The 16977-nt window shown below is 40.6% G+C and overlaps 2 protein-coding genes across 4 annotated transcripts; both read left to right on the top strand.

The window, feature by feature from the left end:
• Positions 1–664: 664 nt before the first annotated feature.
• tm2d3 (TM2 domain containing 3) lies at positions 665–9633 on the top strand. 2 transcript variants are annotated; one of them, XM_088921999.1, is made up of 6 exons: positions 665–782; positions 2133–2273; positions 3117–3277; positions 4580–4754; positions 5195–5270; positions 5989–9633. In XM_088921999.1, the coding sequence occupies exons 1-6, from the start codon at positions 674–676 to the stop codon at positions 6152–6154; spliced, it is 828 nt and encodes a 275-aa protein (XP_088778125.1). In that variant the 5' UTR covers positions 665–673; the 3' UTR covers positions 6155–9633. The 2 variants fall into 2 exon arrangements, with proteins under 2 accessions (XP_088778125.1, XP_088778124.1); XM_088921998.1 differs by having other exon boundaries at positions 3114–3277.
• A 445-nt stretch (positions 9634–10078) lies between these two features.
• On the top strand, positions 10079–16649 carry mapda (N6-Methyl-AMP deaminase). 2 transcript variants are annotated; one of them, XM_088920814.1, is made up of 10 exons: positions 10079–10278; positions 10825–10955; positions 11089–11149; positions 11875–11962; positions 12488–12569; positions 13618–13744; positions 14204–14284; positions 14941–15079; positions 15942–16042; positions 16424–16649. In XM_088920814.1, the coding sequence occupies exons 1-10, from the start codon at positions 10234–10236 to the stop codon at positions 16613–16615; spliced, it is 1047 nt and encodes a 348-aa protein (XP_088776940.1). In that variant the 5' UTR covers positions 10079–10233; the 3' UTR covers positions 16616–16649. The 2 variants fall into 2 exon arrangements, with proteins under 2 accessions (XP_088776940.1, XP_088776941.1); XM_088920815.1 differs by lacking the exon at positions 10825–10955 and having other exon boundaries at positions 10093–10278.
• Positions 16650–16977: the final 328 nt, after the last annotated feature.

Genomic DNA, 16977 nt, shown 5'->3' with positions numbered 1-16977 from the left:
TGCCAGAGGAGTCTCTCATTCTCATTCAATTGAAATTTGTGAGCTACACCCAGTAGTGAGGTGTTTCACAATTGGACAGGTCAAAGTTTTGCTGGAAACTGTGCCGTTGTTTTGATTAAACTTCATTTCAACATATGCAGCAAAAATGATTGAATTCAATAATAATAATAATAATAATAATAATAATATACTGTACACTATTTATTATTATTAGTACACTATAGTCAGGAAACTTCTCTCACTGTCCCAGTGTGTCTGTCCCTTCAATCCTCCCTCACTGTCCCCGGTGTGTCTGTCCCTTTAACGCTCCCTCACTGTCCCCATGTCCCCAGTGTGTCTGTCCCTTCAATCCTCCCTCACTGTCCCCAGTGTGTCTGTCCCTTCAATGCTCTTTCACTGTCGCACTGTGTCTGTCCCTTCAATCCTTCCTCACTGTCCCCAGTGTGTCTGTCCCTTTAACGCTCCCTCACTGTCCCCATGTCCCCAGTGTGTCTGTCCTTTCAATCCTCCCTCACTGTCCCCGGTGTGTCTGTCCCTTCAATCCTCCCTCACTGTCCCAGTGTATCTGTCCCTTTAATCCTCCCTCACTGTCCCGGTGTATCTGTCCCTTTAAATCTCCTTCACGATGCGGTAGGGTAAGAAAGGAAGCAGGAAGTAGTTTTTTAGCTCCATTATGGCTACAGATTATCAGTTGCAAGGAGTAGGAAAAGAACGTTACAACATGAATGTGCGGGGAATAATTCTGCTTTTGTTATTAGACTCCTGTCTGCAGCCTGTTTGCGGTGTGTATAAAGTGTAAATTATTTATTTTTTTAACAAACAGAGTTTCTGTAACTGTGCTACCGATGTGGTTGGTGTATCAGTGTCACTGAGCTCCGAATTATAACAACAGTTTTGCGGTGCTCAGTGCTGGATGACCCGGTTATGGGCACAGATATATGCGGGATGCAATTACGCTTCAGACCTCCTCCGTAGGACTGCAAGTTACTGCTCGTATTCTCTAGTTCATCTGATTGATTAACGATTTCCCCGAGCGATTGTTAACATGCCTATTTACATTTATTTTGTATGTTGTAGTATTAGAGTGTGCTAGTTTGCAATAAATGATGACCAATAACTAATAGAACAGTGGCTTTGTTTCATTAATTTTTCTCGCTGTGTGTATAGTTGTAAGCCAGGAGAGGACGAGGCATATAAATTCCGTCTGTATCCATAGTGACAGCTGTGCGTTTTGTTTTAAAATTAGCTGTTTTTTTAGGTGTTATTGCTATCTTGGTTAAACTCAATGAATAAATCGATAATGATAGGTTAATAATTTAATTTTGAAGGGTTTGGGGTGGCGTGAATTGTGGAGCCTTTGGTTGTCCTAGTATTCAGTGTAACACTCCGTGTGTGTAGGCTGTCAGGGCTGCTGCTCATGAAGGAGTGAACACGGCTGAAAAACTGAACTTCAAGATGGCTGAGTTCTTAAAAATGGAAAAATACAGCCAAGCGTTAAGATATTCAGACGTTTTTGGGAATACTCTTAGAATTAAACTAAGGATTTCATGGCCTATGAAGTTTTTGAAAAATGATTTAATGACTTGGCAATGCTGCTTGTCTATGCTGTATTATAAGACTCCAGGGTATCATGTACAACAATACGATGGGCAACTTCTTTCAGGCTCGTACAACCAAGTGCCTCCTGTTTGTGATCTTTAATGCACTGTTATATAATTTTAACATAACTTACATTGATGTGAAAAGCTACTTTCTCAATCTGTGCCACTTAGTTTGTATTTGCTATGCAGGTATAACTACCTGCAAGTAATGCTCTTTACTTGTGAATATTACATTTCATTTGCAAGATACTTCCCAGTTCTGGAGGGTATCTAAGATTTTTTGTAAATTTTTGCTGCTTCTAAAGTGTTTGCCATCCCACCTTTATGTTTGTCTATGAGGTGTCTGCTGCCCTGTCTATCTGTGTGTCCCAGGAGTGTGCGTGTCGAGGGCCTGTCTATCTGTGTGTCCCAGGAGTGTGCCTGCTGAGGGCCTGTCTGTCTGTGTGTCCCAGGAGTGTGCCTGCTGAGGGCCTGTCTGTCTGTGTGTCCCAGGAGTGTGCCTGCTGAGGGCCTGTCTGTCTGTGTTTACAGGTTACTTGAGTTCACCTCACGCTGGTCATGACCCCTCGTATGGAAGGGACGCTCAGCAGACTCAAGTCCTCTCCACCTCAGCCCCTCCTGCTCCTGCTCGTGCCAGCAGTGGCGAGACCCCATCTGCTGGCAGTGTACAGGGTAAGGGTGTGAAGAAAAGATCAACTAGTATAGTAACACCACAGCGATATATCCTTGTTTTTTCCAAATAGTAAAACCCATGGACACAAAACAGCGAGACGTTTTTAGTTACTGCTAGTGCAAGGTGAGTCATGAATCACTGGTTCCCAAAGTGCATGTCGAGGGTGCAGGCTGAGCCCTGTTCTCTAGAGGTTCATGTCCAGTCTGGCCGGTGGTGACCAGCTCTTTCCACCGAGGTAGAGCTGGGGTTCGCTGGCCAGGGCTTTCTGGGGCTCTCGGCAGGGGAGCGTGTGGAGAATGACTCTGCAGGTGGGCATGTATGGAGGAGTAGATGTCATGCTCTCCTGCACTCGACGATCCTACATTTATCTGCTGAAACAAAATCATTGTCTGAAATCTTTTCTTCAGCTCATAGTATGGATAATCAGAGTAAGTGTCAGACATGTTCAGCAGAGATCCAGTTATAAAAAAAGCTCAACATTCAGTGGTTCTGTGAAACTGTGAAGGGCAGTTAACCTTAAGAAATCAAAGAATCTTAACACCAGCTTTCTTGTTGGTTTAACTAACAAAAAAAATGGCTCAAAATAGGGGCGTTACATAATTATAATAAACACCAAAAATAAGAAATACTATTTAAAAGTATTAATAGTTTGTATCAAACTTTTAATGCAGTATTTATGTGTGTGCAAGTAAAGATGTTATTATGCAAATTATACAAAATCCTGGTGTCCATAGAGTTTCCATCTAAGTCCATTTCTGCAGTGTTCAGGGTTTAATATTGTGGCAGACTTGTAGGTGTCATGAATCTGGATGTGAAATAGATTCCCATGTGTCTCTCAGCAGTAAGAGGGACAGATGCACCTGCTGACATCTCCAGCTGTCCGAGTGGAGGGCTGTGTACTAAGCTGCCTGCTGAATGCATCACATGTAAGACCCACACTAACTGCACCTACGGCAGAGAGGCAACCTTCCAGTGCACGGTCAAGCCTGGCGTCCACTGCACGGTGAGTCTCCTTCAGGAGAGGAGCGTCTGTCTGTAAAGACTTAGGAAGAGTGGAAAGGACTTTCTGGCTGAACATACTTAGACAAAGCTGTTGTGCTGACTCAAACAAAATTGCATCAAACTTTTGACTACCTCAGCTGGTACTTCCAAAGTGACAGTGCTCAAATACCTTTTCAGATACAGAAAGAGAGAGTTTTCTTCATGTAGGGAGCTGTGTCAGCATGCGTGAGCTACAAAGAAACAGGTAAAGGTTTATTCCATGCTGAAAGGAAAAGAAAACGCAACGTTTCCACACACCTGAAAAAGGCTCCGCAGCCGAAACATTGTGTTTCTATTCTTCTCTTTTCAGCACAGAATAAACCTTTACTTGTTCTTTTGCAGCCTACGCATGCTGACATAGTGACCTACATGAACTGCTAGAGTTATGTATGCTGTTAAAATGGCTTAGGGTTGACATCTGACTCCATAGTTAAGAGTTGACAATATTACTGTAGCTTCCATTAGCAATTATTCAGAATTCTTTGTCTCCAAATTATACATTTAATTAATTAATACATTTTTTCTCTGGTCTATAGTTTCCCAATCAATATGGACAGATTGCTAGAGTATTTAAATGCTATTGTTCCTTGGACAACTGAGGATCTAGTAAGTGTCTGTGCATCAAACGTTTTGCTAGTCCTTTTACAGTCAGATGTCTTGATGCTAGACAGTGAAGTTTAAGGTGGGTAATATGATGTACAAGATTTGATGTGCAGGAAGCAAGAATGTGAACTTAAATACCAAATGGGGAGGTATTGAATTGCATGAACAACCATTCACATGTTAAGATTAGACAAATGCTTGTAGAAATCGTGACCCACCTCCAGGGTCAGGGAAGTTGGTGCTGACTCCTTTAAGAAGGGAATAGATAGTATTCGTAGAGCAAAAAACTGCTATTCTTCTCTCGTTAATTTTACATAGATTGAACTCTTTATGTACTGTATACACCGTAGAAATGTTGGGACTTGGCAGTGAATTTAGAAATTAAGTGTAGTACTGCTAATGCATCAAATGAGGAAGGCAGAAATGTGATTTGCATTATGAGCTTCACTTTCTGCATAATCACTACTGATGTAAGTAAATGCCTTCATTTTGATGTCTGACAATATTACTCCTTCATTTACCATTGTTTAAGTCTCAGAATGCAGTATGATCTCCAGAATGTCTGTCCTTGTGAACCTGAGGCTTGTAGAGCAACCTGGAGTAGTGTGGCCAGCGGCCGTGCTGCTGATCTCTGGGTCCGCTGAGCTCCTCTGTCTCGCAGGGGGAGTCCCGACAGCAGCTGACCACCTTCTCCTTGAACATGACGTGTCGGTTCTGCTGGCAGCTGCCCGCCTCCCTGTACAAGTGCACCAACTCCACCAGCTGCATGACCGTTGCGTGTCCCCGGAGACGGTACAACGCCACCTGCGCCGTGCTGGATCACGTGCACTGCTTGGGTACGGCGTTTGAGTCCTTCCGAGTTAGCGTGCTGTTTCAAATATCCTTTTAAAGAGTCTTCTCAGAGTTCAAATACTTTGAGAAGATTCCTTTAAAGGCCCTATATAAACTAAAGGTTATTACATCAGTTCGCTTTTGTGAAGCATCAACTACAGTGCATCATCAAGGTTTTCTGGCATTCTTTTTATGGCGTTATAAAGATATTTTTAATGTATAAACTCTTTACAGCTACTTTATGAATACTTTAGTGCTGGTTATTGGAATGATATTGTACTTGTCAGAATAGTGTTCCACAAATGCTCATTATTAAGGTTCTAGAAGCAGACTCTGAAGTGTTTCTTTAATAATTCGGGTTGATTTTGTAGGCTCTAGATAGCAGGAAAGTGTGCTCAGTTTCATCCCTCTTTGAAATAAACTATTGTCTGTGTTTTCTCTGCAGGAGCACGTACTTTTCCTAAAAGATTGTACTGCAACTGGACAGGAGGCTACAGGTGGTCTACAGCCCTGGCTCTCAGGTAATTAATTTGCTGTTTTTTTATGGTTTACCCAATTTATTATAATACATCCCATATTTTTTTAATATTTTAAATGTTTTCTGTGATATTCCACTTGTTTTGTGATTTAGAAAAATTATTGATAATGCATGAAGGAGGGATATATTGTCAGTGGTGTTTTGTTTGCCAGCCTGTATTTTAGATAGATAGATAATACTTTATTAATCCCGTAGGGAAATTGATGTTTTTTTTTTAGATATTTTTTAGATATTTTTTTTTTTTTAGATTTTATTGCTTATGGTAAATTTGTAATTTCAGGCTGATGCAATATCATGACTTGTTTTAAGGTCGTGTGAAATTTCAGATTATTTGAATATGCTGGCACAGAAAAAAACTCCTAAAACTGCTTTTCAAAAATGAATTTTATCCCATTGTCATTGGAATAATAGCAATGATTTGATCATCAAAGAGCCTCGCCAGCAACCAGCACCAGGTAGCTCTACCCCTGCATTCGATAGTGATGGTGCTAAAGAAGTCTTTGATCTGGGTCTCTGGAAATTGTTCTTACAATGTGAAAATGTACTTTAAATTGATGGAGTAAAAAGTCCTTTCCCATGTTTTAACTTTATGTTGTCTTGTGTTCTAGTTTTATCATGGCATTTTGCTTCTATTGTATCTTATTTGGTGGTTTTAGCCTGGCAGCTCTGAGGTAATCTTAGCTCTGCCTGTCTCTCTCCAGCGTAACCCTGGGAGGCTTCGGCGCGGATCGTTTCTACCTGGGCCAGTGGCGCGAGGGCCTGGGGAAGCTCTTCAGTTTCGGAGGTCTGGGCATCTGGACCTTGATCGATGTGCTTCTCATTGGCCTGGGCTACATAGGCCCGGCTGATGGCTCCTTGTACATCTGAACTGACGGCCCACAGGAGCAGCGCCTGACTTTTGAAATCATGTCCCAGTCCGCTAGTCCTTTCTGTCATATAGGCCTTGTGTAGGAGCTGGACCCCGCCGGACCATTTTCAGGGACCCCCCCCACCCCACCTCAAAGGCTTTTTGTGGTTTTCTGCAATAGCGACAGACACATCCTTTCTGTCTCACTTTAGGTGTGAGTGAAAGGAGCTGATGAAAGCAGTTGGAGATGAGAGACAAGTGGCCTGCAGATCGTGCCATCGTGAGCTGTTGTGTAAGGTGAAAATGTTCTTATGGGTAAAAGCGAGAGATTAAATTGGTTTCACTTTGGAGTATAGACTGTGAGACGTTTGATACGGGAAGCTCTGTATGATATAATGTGTCCATGTTGGTGGACCGTCTCTCCCCTTCATCTGCTCTGGACATCTCGGCTGTGACATAGCTGTAAGGCCAGAAGTACTGTTAAAACACTGCTCAAGCTGTGCTTGGATGCTTTTGTGCTTTGAATTGGGAAATGGTTGGAAAATGTCCTGCAAGACCCCCTTTCTTTGGGAAGTAAATATCTTGTTCTGTCATGGAAAGGAGTGTAAAAGGGATTTAATTTCAGTTTTGCAATGTGAAAACTTTTCTGGAAGCGAGATGGAATTACCCCTTGAATGTGGATTGATGTTTTCTATCCTTGGATTTTTGTAAAGCAAGATAACACATGGTATTTGCTTCTTTTGTCACTACATCATTCTGGATTTATTCCCGTGATAGTCCTTTTGGTACAATGCTTGCTTAGCTTTTGCCAACGGTGTGCAGGCCGTGAACTGTGGCTTCCTGCTGAAACACCCTCAGTAAGAGAAAATAATGACTATGCGCTGTGGAATGTCTCGGTCCAGATAATTAGGGCCTTTTTAGGCAAAAATTGATAAACCACATAAATTGACGACATGGACGAATTGATGAGATGACCATGGCAGCCATTGTCTGGTTTGTATTTTTTTAAAGATGTGTAAATATATGAGGACAGTACTGGACAATGTCTTCTGAAGCAAAACGTGTCTGGGTTTATGATGTAAAATGTTATTTAAAACTAATTTGTATTATAATGAGTATATATAAATGTAAAACCTATGTGACAACAAAATATGCATTTGAAAGAATAATATCACAGAATAATCTGGTGGCAAATTACTAGTGACTGCATAGTGCTTTTGAGAGTATTAAAAATAACATAGCCCAAGGTAAGAAACTGTGTTACTGCATAAAATCTGCACAGCTTGTGATCTTTTGCTCTTGTATATAAAATTAATAATAGACAAGTATTTTTGTTTATGCTGTAAATGGCCAACATATAAGAGCTTGTTGCTGCAGCACTTCCAGGAAAGGAGAGAAAAAGAGAGAACACCGTTTTCCAGGATGTGCTTTCCCTTGTGGGCTCTGCTCTGTTTGCGCTGGAGCATCAGACATTTGGCGATAGTTAAACTATCATTTACTTTTTCCTGTCATATTAAGTATCTAAAAATAATTGCAAAAACAAAGAAGACTTGTTCCACTGGTGTCACTGTTTTGTTTTGTTTTGTTTTTCTTTAGGCAAAATAGTCTATAAATTAAAAAATAATTTTGCTAACCATAATTCATAAAAGTAAATGAATGGACATATAACTGAGTCTTCACTCAATTTACTTTCTTTGATTATGATAAGAAGCAAGCAGCTTAGTTTTTCATCTCATCCTCTGGTACTCTGGAGTTCAGAGTAGGTATTAGCAGGTATTATGCATGATTGCTTTCCCATTCACTCCTTTCAACTCTGTCCTTGTTACTGGTTCAGTAACCTTTTTTTAGTGAATATGTTTTATGCTCTTTTTTTCCCTTTTCACCAGCTAAATCTTTTAATAATTCTACCTGAAATGTAGTGTTTAAAATGTACTGTTAGGATTGTGAAGTTATATTGGTAAAGGACATGAACTGTATTTCTTTGCAATTGTAAAGGTTTTCCCTTCCAGTGCTTAGAAAATGAGTTCATGTGCAAATACACAAGTGCAGGTACATTTTTGAAGTTACATGGGAGAAGGCTTCTCGTGAGGACATCCCTATGTATAAGTGTATTTATTTGATATGTATAATTTAACTATTAATGTGTGTTGTGAATGTTGCTGTTGAAAAATATTGCATTCCAGGGCACATTTTTGATGTCTCAATAAGCAAAGCACGTGTTTTGAGAACAGCAGTCGATGCTGCTGCAGAGATATTGGGGAAACCAGTGATCAGGCGTTCTTGCTGTGCTGTGCCATCTGAGGTCAGTGCCAGACGGGACGTTCTGAAAGAACTCTTACCTAGTCTGTGCACACCTCTGCAGGAGGGCTGTGCTTCTCTGGCCTCTCTCTGCAGCAGCACTGATAACTGGAATTCTTCAAGTGGGTGCATATTTATCGACCTTTCCAGACTGGATCATAGATCACTTTATTTTATAAAAGCAAAAATGAGATATTTAAAATGAAACATTAACAGGTATGTTTCTTTTTTTCCTTAAAAGCCTTTAAGTTTTATATGGGCAGAAACTCTGCATTACAATTCAAGTTTCAAATTTAGGTTGTTAGTAGGATGATATACTGTAGTCTAAAAAGGGAGTAAAAATACATAATTAAATTACTTTCTAAGAAAATAAAGGAGAGGGTTTTAACTATAATGTGTCTATGATTTATATTCAGGATTTATGTTGGAAATTTAAGCTCATAACTCAGTGTCCAATCCTTTACAGTAGTACACATTGCTGTATAATTGAAATTGTTGGATAATATAATGAAAGAAATTGAAACTTTCATGCTATTTCCTGCATCCCATGCATCATTTGCATGTCTTATTGCTGGTATATTGTTCAAAATCTGACAGCCAAAGAGTTTCTAGCCTTCTATCACAGCAGGCATGTCATCCTGCCCCTGTACAGCTCTTCAGATACTGCACATCTACTCTTAGCTATTTAATGTGTAAAGGCAAGAGAAGTGGCCATTGGGCTCCTGTGTTCAGATGGTTCTGTTGTCCTATAGCCAGTGCTGGTTCTACTGGGAACAAATCCTCAGAGGATGAAACCCTTGACCTGCCATTCCATGTGAAGCTGGAGAGAACATGCAAACTCCACACACATGGACATCCCAAGCTGGAACCCAAGACATTTTCAATCAGTTCAACAACGTCTGGGACAATTTTAATTTGGGACAAGCTGCCAGTTACCTTACTATTTATTATTAAATTAACTTTTAGTGTATTGTTTTGCAGGTTTTAAGACATCTTACAAACAGAGAATTTGTCACTAAGTTCATAAAGGGTGTTTTGGTTATCTTCCTGCAAAACCTCTGTCTCACCTCTGCAAATGAAATATTGGAAAAATAAAAATCTTATGTTCTGCATAAATTTGTATAACTATGCAGTTTTCATGAGACATCAAAATTGTATTATTATTAATAATAATAACAACAATAATAACATTTACAGATAATATCAAGTTCAAGTTTATTTGTCATTCCAGCCATATACAAGTAAACAGAGGAGTGAGTTATCATTCTCCAGGTCTACGCTGCGAATACAGACAAGGCACTGACTAACCAATACTATCGACAATGTAAACATAGACATTTCTGACATAAAGTGCAATGTGCATAGTGCAATTTACTTTACAGGATTGTGCAAAGAATTGTGCAAAGAATACACCAGACAGTAGGCAGAAAATATTAGTTATATATATAATAACATATTCAGTAGAGAAAATACTTATAAATTATATTTTAATGCATTCAATTGGTTATTAAAGTTTTCAATATTACTAAAACAGCAGCCGAACTGTAACGAAGAGGAATAACACACTTTTGAATAGCACGCAAGGCAATTTGTCAAAATAGGAACTATTATTTGAGTTGATAGTAAAACGGGGACTGATGTGGGTGATGCACGAAGTGTGCAACGACAGAAAGCGATCTGAAAACAGTGCAGAGAGGATGTACTGTAGCTTGTGATTAAAACGTTTTTTTCTGAAAACATTTTGATATATGCTGTATAAACTGTATTTTAATATACAGAACGGACCAGAGCAAAACAAGGAATGGAGGATGATACTGAGGCGTTTTATCGAGACCTTCCGAAAGTGGTAACAGTTGTTCTCAAAAGCGCTGTACAATGTCTTAAGTATAACCTTGTGATATTTTATCGGAATTAGAAATCTCAGAACCGACGGGTGACTTGAAATAATTGGTTTTATTTGCTTAAACTTTCGTGTCGGATAAACGTAGTGAAACAGGTAAAGGTTTATTCCATGCTGAAAGGAAAAGAAAAGTGACGCAGCCTGTGGCTGTGGACCCTTCTTCAGGTGTCCGTGTCAGTGTAATGAAATCAGAGGGGTCACAGCACGCAGTGAGCTCGGCTGGTCCCGAGGTGGTATCTACTTGCTTTTCAATGTCGGAAGGTCGAGAACAGACACGAATATTACTTTCACGTGTTAAAACATGTTTGAGGAAAGTCTGCATGGGAGTATACAGCGTTGTCCTGTTCAATGTAACATTCCTGCATGTCTGTCGATGGGAGTACTGGCTCTCGGTGTTGATGATATCAGGCCCTAGTCGGGAGCCTGGGGGGGGTCTGCTGGTATGTAGTGCCGAGAGGCGGGTAAGGGGCTCTCCTGCCTTTGATCTTGCAGGAGCTGCACGCACACCTCAACGGCTCTGTCAGCGTGCCCACCATGGAGCATCTCATCGCCCGGAAACCCCACCTCAACGTCCAGCACAGCATGACGGCCATTCACAAGGGCCAGCACCGGACTCTGGATGAGTGGGTACCAGTGAGCACTGTAGTCTCGGGATCAGCGATCAGCGTGTCCAGTGTGAACTCCCACAGCACTTCAGCGCGAGGCTGCCCTTGTGCCTGTGCTAACTGTCAAAGCATCGCTTTGTTTCTGTTTCAGGTGTTTTCACATGTTCAGAATAATCCACCAATTAATTGACAGCGAAGAAGATCTTTTTATGGTACAGTGATTTTGCTTATTTTGGGTGATTCAGTATGATTTATTTTCTTGAGCTTGGTAGCCTCTCTACTGGAAATGTTAGCAGTTGCGATAGTTTAGGTCTAGTATTTCAAAATATTACTCATGTCAAAGTGAGATCACTGTATCTGTGATATAGAATTGATTCGATTCTATTAATATTTTAAACTCTTCTGTATTTTGCTGTTGATACCTACTCTTTATTAATGATGCTGATTAGCATGTAATGAAAAAAAAAAGAATTTTGGAACTGTGAGTGTCTGAATTGCACCGAATGTCCAAAATGTTAGAACCACCTCATCATGTAACATATCAGGCATCTGTGAGCTTGAACATGTTCAGAAATATTTGCTGCCTTGTCCCGCCCAGTTTCTCCAGCAGGACGTCTACAGTTGCAGTGGTGAGAGGGTAGTGGAGTGTGGGATTAAACTGGCAGCAGAAATGCCACCTTGGAGCCCAGTTTACTCAGATTTCAGAAGCTTTGCAAGGCCTAGCCTGCTTAGTACTGGGGTGGAAGAACTCAAATGCCAACCAAATTTGTTACTGCGAGTGCTATGGGACAATATGAGCTGTTTGGCGGTAAACTGTCATATTTTTGTTTTGCACCTAATTTCCTTTTCAGTTTCATGTCCACTGTTCAAGCAGTATTTAAAGTTGGAAAGACAGTGAGTGAGCAAGTGATAATGTTTTCTCTTCCTCTTGTACCAGGTTACCAAAGATGTGGTAAAGGAATATGCACTGGATGGAGTGAAATACTTGGAGCTGAGAAGCACACCCCGCGAAGAGAAGCATACAGGTACATATTGGGGAAAGAGGAGATTCTACCCTTCTGACCCATGAGCCGGGGAATAATAACTGCTATAAAAAGAGCTGTGTAACAGTCAGGCCATTCCTGCAAATATGGGATATTATCTGCAGTAGATCCCACACACATATTAATAAGCTGTTCCGGGCTAGCTTTATACGTACTGTAGAGCACTGGCTGAAATGTAAAGTATTTTTTTAGGGAAAAAGACCTTGGAGTCTTATTGCTATTCAGTCTGACTGAATCCATAAATTTAGGTTCAGGTTAGATGTCAATCTCTCCTGAAGACAAAAATTAAATTTAAGCACTGATTTAGGGAAACTTAAAATTCTTAATAATTCCTAAGATAAAAATTAATATATTTAATATCTATTGTGGTTTGCGTAGTCAACTCTAGAGATTTCTGCAAATAACTGTTGGTGTAAGATACTGTGGCGAGTATATGTAAGGTATGTAATTGATATGGAATTTGTGAAGAAAAATGGTTTCTGATTTTTTGTTTTTTTCCTTAACCAGGACTGACAAAGAAAAAGTATGTGGAAACAGTGATGGCAGCCATTGCGCAGTGTAAGCAAGAAGAGCTGGACATTGATGTCAGGTAAAGGGGATGAATCGCCTGCAGTCGGGGTGGTGTCACGAGCCAGCTGTGACCGGGATCCCCCAGACTGCTGTGGCACTGATGGGAGGTGAGCCAGCAAGTGCCCCTCCCAAGGATTGCTCTCCTCCAATCTCCGCTACAGGGCTGGTTGCCAGGGACTATTTGCTAGAAGGTGTAGAAGCTGGAGAGCGCTGTGCTTCCTCACTCTCCCCTGTGTGCGGCTGTGGGGTTCTGTCTGTGCTTTCTCTCTCCCCTGTGTGCGACTGTGGGGTTCTGTCTGCGCTTTCTCATCCTCTCCTGAAATTTGTAATGAGTAGTAATGAGTCTTTAGTTTTATAAAGGGCATTTTGTAATTTTAGAAAAATTACAGAGATGAGAATATATCAAAATTAAATGGAATGGAATTATAGTGAAACATTTCAACCACATCACAAAACACTACACAGCAGTTATTTCACTTATGTTAATTTGGTCCATCTTGGCAGCAATATGTTATAGAACAGCAGAAGTTCTATAGATGATGATATAGACCCCAGGCCTAAAAACAGTCTCAAATCTGAAGAAGGTTAGTGCAGCACAGAAACTGAAAGGCAGTTCAGAATTACTGATGTCAGATTTTCTTTTTTTAAGATTGTCTTTTGAGAGTATCTTTCCAGCTGTCAATGTGCAACATATCAAAGCCATGAATGATATGAATGATAGCCTTAATATAAATGCTTCTGAGATAAAAGCAAATATTTTTCTCTTCAGGTAGTATATGCCATTTAAAAACAGGTTTCCCCAGGTTGTTTAAATATTCCGTTTAAAGACATGAAGCTGTTCGTACTTGTGACTTGGCGAGAGCCGTGTGCTGCTGATGAGGATGAGTGAGGACAGTGACAACCTTGCTTGATCGGTCGTTCTCTTCCTTCAGCCCAGTTTTAACCTGTCATTATAATTTCCATGTCAAACCTTGGGATCATGGTTGAACGGTCATGTAGCCATCTGCTTAGACTTGTAAAAGGAGCTTTTAGTATTTTAAAATTTGACTGAATTGCCTATTTTATAGATTTTTAGTGGCCATTGACAGGAGGAACGGCCCTGAAGTTGCCATGGAAACTGTCAAAATGGCCGAAGACTTCATGCTGTCCAGTGATGGGCTGGTAGTTGGGTTGGACCTCAGTGGAGACCCAACAGTGAGTGTTTGTGGGGTATCCGCTTTCTGTCTCATATGTAGCCTCTCTTAAACATCATGATAAGAATCTTTACTTATGCCTTATTTTTTTGTGTACTTTTTTGTGTTGTTTGGCAAAATAGTGAAATTATTTACAGTACATCTCAGAAAATTGTCCTTCAGGAAGTAATATACTGTAATATATAGTAATATATAGTTTTCCAGAAATGTTATCCAGCAGTACTGTAACAGTGCCACGGAAGAAAAATACATCCTACCCTTTAGAGATGATAAAAATACATTACTTGAGAACAAATGAGCCCTCAAGTCATCGGTGCTAGCCCATTATTATACAGTTGTTGTAGGAGATTTGTATTTCACAGTAATAGTGCCCTCAAACCAAATTAAGAATGGTAGAATCTGCTACTTCAACAATAAAATGTAACCTGCAGAAATGGATGAATGTGGGTTTATTTTAAAGGTGGGCTATTGCAGAGACCTCCTGCCTGCTCTGCAGAAAGCCCGGAGTGCTGGGCTGAAGCTGGCTCTGCACCTGTCTGAGGTGAGACTCACTGCTCCACTACCAGTGCAGTAACGGTCCTTCTCAAACACCCCAAGAACATGCTTGATCATTTGATATACTTCCCGCTTTTCACCATTCATGTGGGTGTATTTCAATGTGAATATTAATACTTCAATTTAAAGGACTGTGACTACACGAGATTCTGCAGAACTGACTTTTATCAAGATCCTTATGTAGCATCTAGTAGAACAAATAAAACAAGATTTACAGACCGCAAATTAAATCTCTGTTATATATGCCTGTCAGTTAAATATTAATGGTCTTATAAACAGTCATAAATACTGTGTATATCAAAAGTCTACACACCCTTATTGAAATTTCAGTTTTTGTTGATGTAAAGGTAAAATCAAGACAAATTGTGTCAGACCTTTTATCACCTTTATTTAGATATTGTAACCATCAGTATTTAAGTGAAAAACAATGCCTTGAAAGTCATCAAGGGTGTGCCATCAATAACGGTGTGCAGACTTTTGATATCCACTGTATATGACATAACCTTCACCCCCACATTAAAATACATTTGACAAATATTTACTTGTCAAGTTTTTTTTTAAGAGCACATTTGCGTGAATTTGTCGGTGTAGTCGCTGTGTGTCAGGCCATTGAGGCTCAGAGCTTCCTCTGCCCTCTTCCAGGTGCCCACCCAGAGGGAGGAGACAGAGCTGCTCCTGACCCTGCCCCCTGACAGGATTGGCCACGGCACCTTCCTGCACCCGGAGGTGGGCGGGTCCCAAGCGCTGGTGGACGCGGTGAGACAGGGCAACATCCCCCTGGGTGAGATGGTGAAGCTCCACTCTTAATCATTCAGCACAGTTAGAAATGGGTTGGAGCCCCCCCCATAGGGATTCCAGCTCTCAGTAGGCCAGTCAGGTTTTAAATGGATTTGTCCTTCTGGTACCTCACTAAACGACACCTATATTACGGTTAAGCATACAATTTAATAGTGGTAATTTGGCATTTGTGGCCAGTTCTGGTCGGAAGTGGCTGAATCCCTGTGACAGCTATGAACAGAGGTATTCTGAGAGCCAGACTACAGCAGTTAGCAGCCCCCCAACCTCACCAGTACCTGCCGTGACTCCTGGCATTTGTTGGTACGCAGGTATAGATGTTTATCTAGAAAAACTGGTTTTAAAACTCTGGTTTTAAACAGTGGACAAATTGACAGAATTTACAAGGTTCAAAGTACAGTTCATTACATTCTCAGACACAGCTGTTGACTAGTTTTGTATTGTCTTTAGGTAATTTAAAAGTACAAATGAGGTATCTTAGTTCAGCTATTTTCTTGGTCTGTAGCAATTTAAGTACAATAAATTGATAGTTTCTACAAAAGTTGCTGGACTCCAGTCTGTTGGTGGTGGATGTTAGTGTTGGTTAAAAAACAACAACATAACTTTACTTTCCTGTTACTCACTTTTTTAAAAGTACAAATAAATTAATCCTAGTTTTATTTTATGTGTGTGATTAAAATGGAAGCAGAAATGATCTGTGAACTTTTTAAGCTTCATCAGTCACTACACAAGACAGAGACTCAGTCAGAGGTGTTTCTGTTGAAGGCAAACTCACCAGCACTATAAGGGCTATAGTCACAGACCTCTTGCTCAGCCGAGCTGGAATGCTAATCCTCTCTGTTCTTCAGAACTGTGCCTGACCTCCAATGTCAAGGGCCAGACTGTCCCTTCTTATGAGAAGCATCACTTTCAGTACTGGTACCGCCTGGGCCACCCCTGCGTCTTGTGTGTAAGTCCTTCAGTCCTGCCCTCTCACCCAGCTCAGCCCAAATGTACTTTCAGTGGTGCTTTTTTATTCATTTAAAAAGACATTTTACAGTTTCATCAAATCACTGCTGCGTCTTATACATCTATTAAAAATAGTTCAGTATAATTTTCAGAGTCTGTAAGTATCAAGACAAAAAGGTGTCTATTTCGCAGGTTAGGGGATTTTGTTTTTACGTAACCATAAGAACTGAATTTTTGAGTAAATCTGTCTTATTTGAGTTCCTTGAGCACGAGGGTCTTTTATAAATATCTTCACATCTTCCACTGCTGAACGCCTGGGGAGGGTGTTCAGTTTTTAAATTATGGAAGATATTGACTGAACTAATCCCTCACCCCTCCTCAGGCGGATGACAAGGGCGTCTTCAGTACTGACCTGTCCCAGGAGTACCAGCTGGCCGCCTCCACCTTCGGCCTGAGCCAGGAGGCTGTGTGGACGCTGTCAGAACAGGCCGTCGGGTGCATCTTCGCCCCGGAGTCCGTCAAGCAGGAACTGAAGCAGAAGTGGGCTGATCTTCGCCCATGTATCCTCAGATGACTGTATTTTTAATACAGAGATTTTTTAAACAGCATTAAATGTTTCTGCACTGTGCTTATTCACATCACAAGTATTAAGGATATTTTTTAATAGTTAAGGGTAGAAAAAGAAACTGAAGAGTAACATTTTGCTTTCTGTTGTAAATGGGGTGAGTAAAGCAGAAGATCCATTGTTTGTTATACTAGTGATCCTACAAACAGTCTAAAGCTACATGTTATAAGGATCAAATCTCAAACACAGCTAGAATTGCACATAATATACAAGTTCTTTCAATCTTGTGCACCACAAAATATGACAGCAGATTTATACAGGGGGAAGGCAGAGAGGTGTCATGGCCCAGCCGGTTTGGTGCACATTGACTT

Source organism: Atractosteus spatula, chromosome 7 (genome assembly GCF_055471065.1).
Source record: "Atractosteus spatula isolate fAtrSpa1 chromosome 7, fAtrSpa1.hap1, whole genome shotgun sequence".
Classification (NCBI taxonomy): Eukaryota; Metazoa; Chordata; class Actinopteri; order Semionotiformes; family Lepisosteidae; genus Atractosteus; species Atractosteus spatula.
This window is presented reverse-complemented; position numbering and strand designations above follow the sequence as displayed.

Coding starts and splice junctions, on each gene's coding strand:
- tm2d3 (XM_088921998.1), top strand. CDS start 674: ATGGCTACAGATTATCAGTTGCAAGGAGTAGGAAAAGAACGTTACAAC. Junction 3,278..4,579: donor AGCCTGGCGTCCACTGCACG/GTGAGTCTCCTT, acceptor TCTGTCTCGCAG/GGGGAGTCCCGACAGCAGCT. Junction 5,271..5,988: donor TCTACAGCCCTGGCTCTCAG/GTAATTAATTTG, acceptor GTCTCTCTCCAG/CGTAACCCTGGGAGGCTTCG.
- mapda (XM_088920814.1), top strand. CDS start 10,234: ATGGAGGATGATACTGAGGCGTTTTATCGAGACCTTCCGAAAGTG. Junction 10,279..10,824: donor ATCGAGACCTTCCGAAAGTG/GTAACAGTTGTT, acceptor TTGATCTTGCAG/GAGCTGCACGCACACCTCAA. Junction 16,043..16,423: donor GCCACCCCTGCGTCTTGTGT/GTAAGTCCTTCA, acceptor ACCCCTCCTCAG/GCGGATGACAAGGGCGTCTT.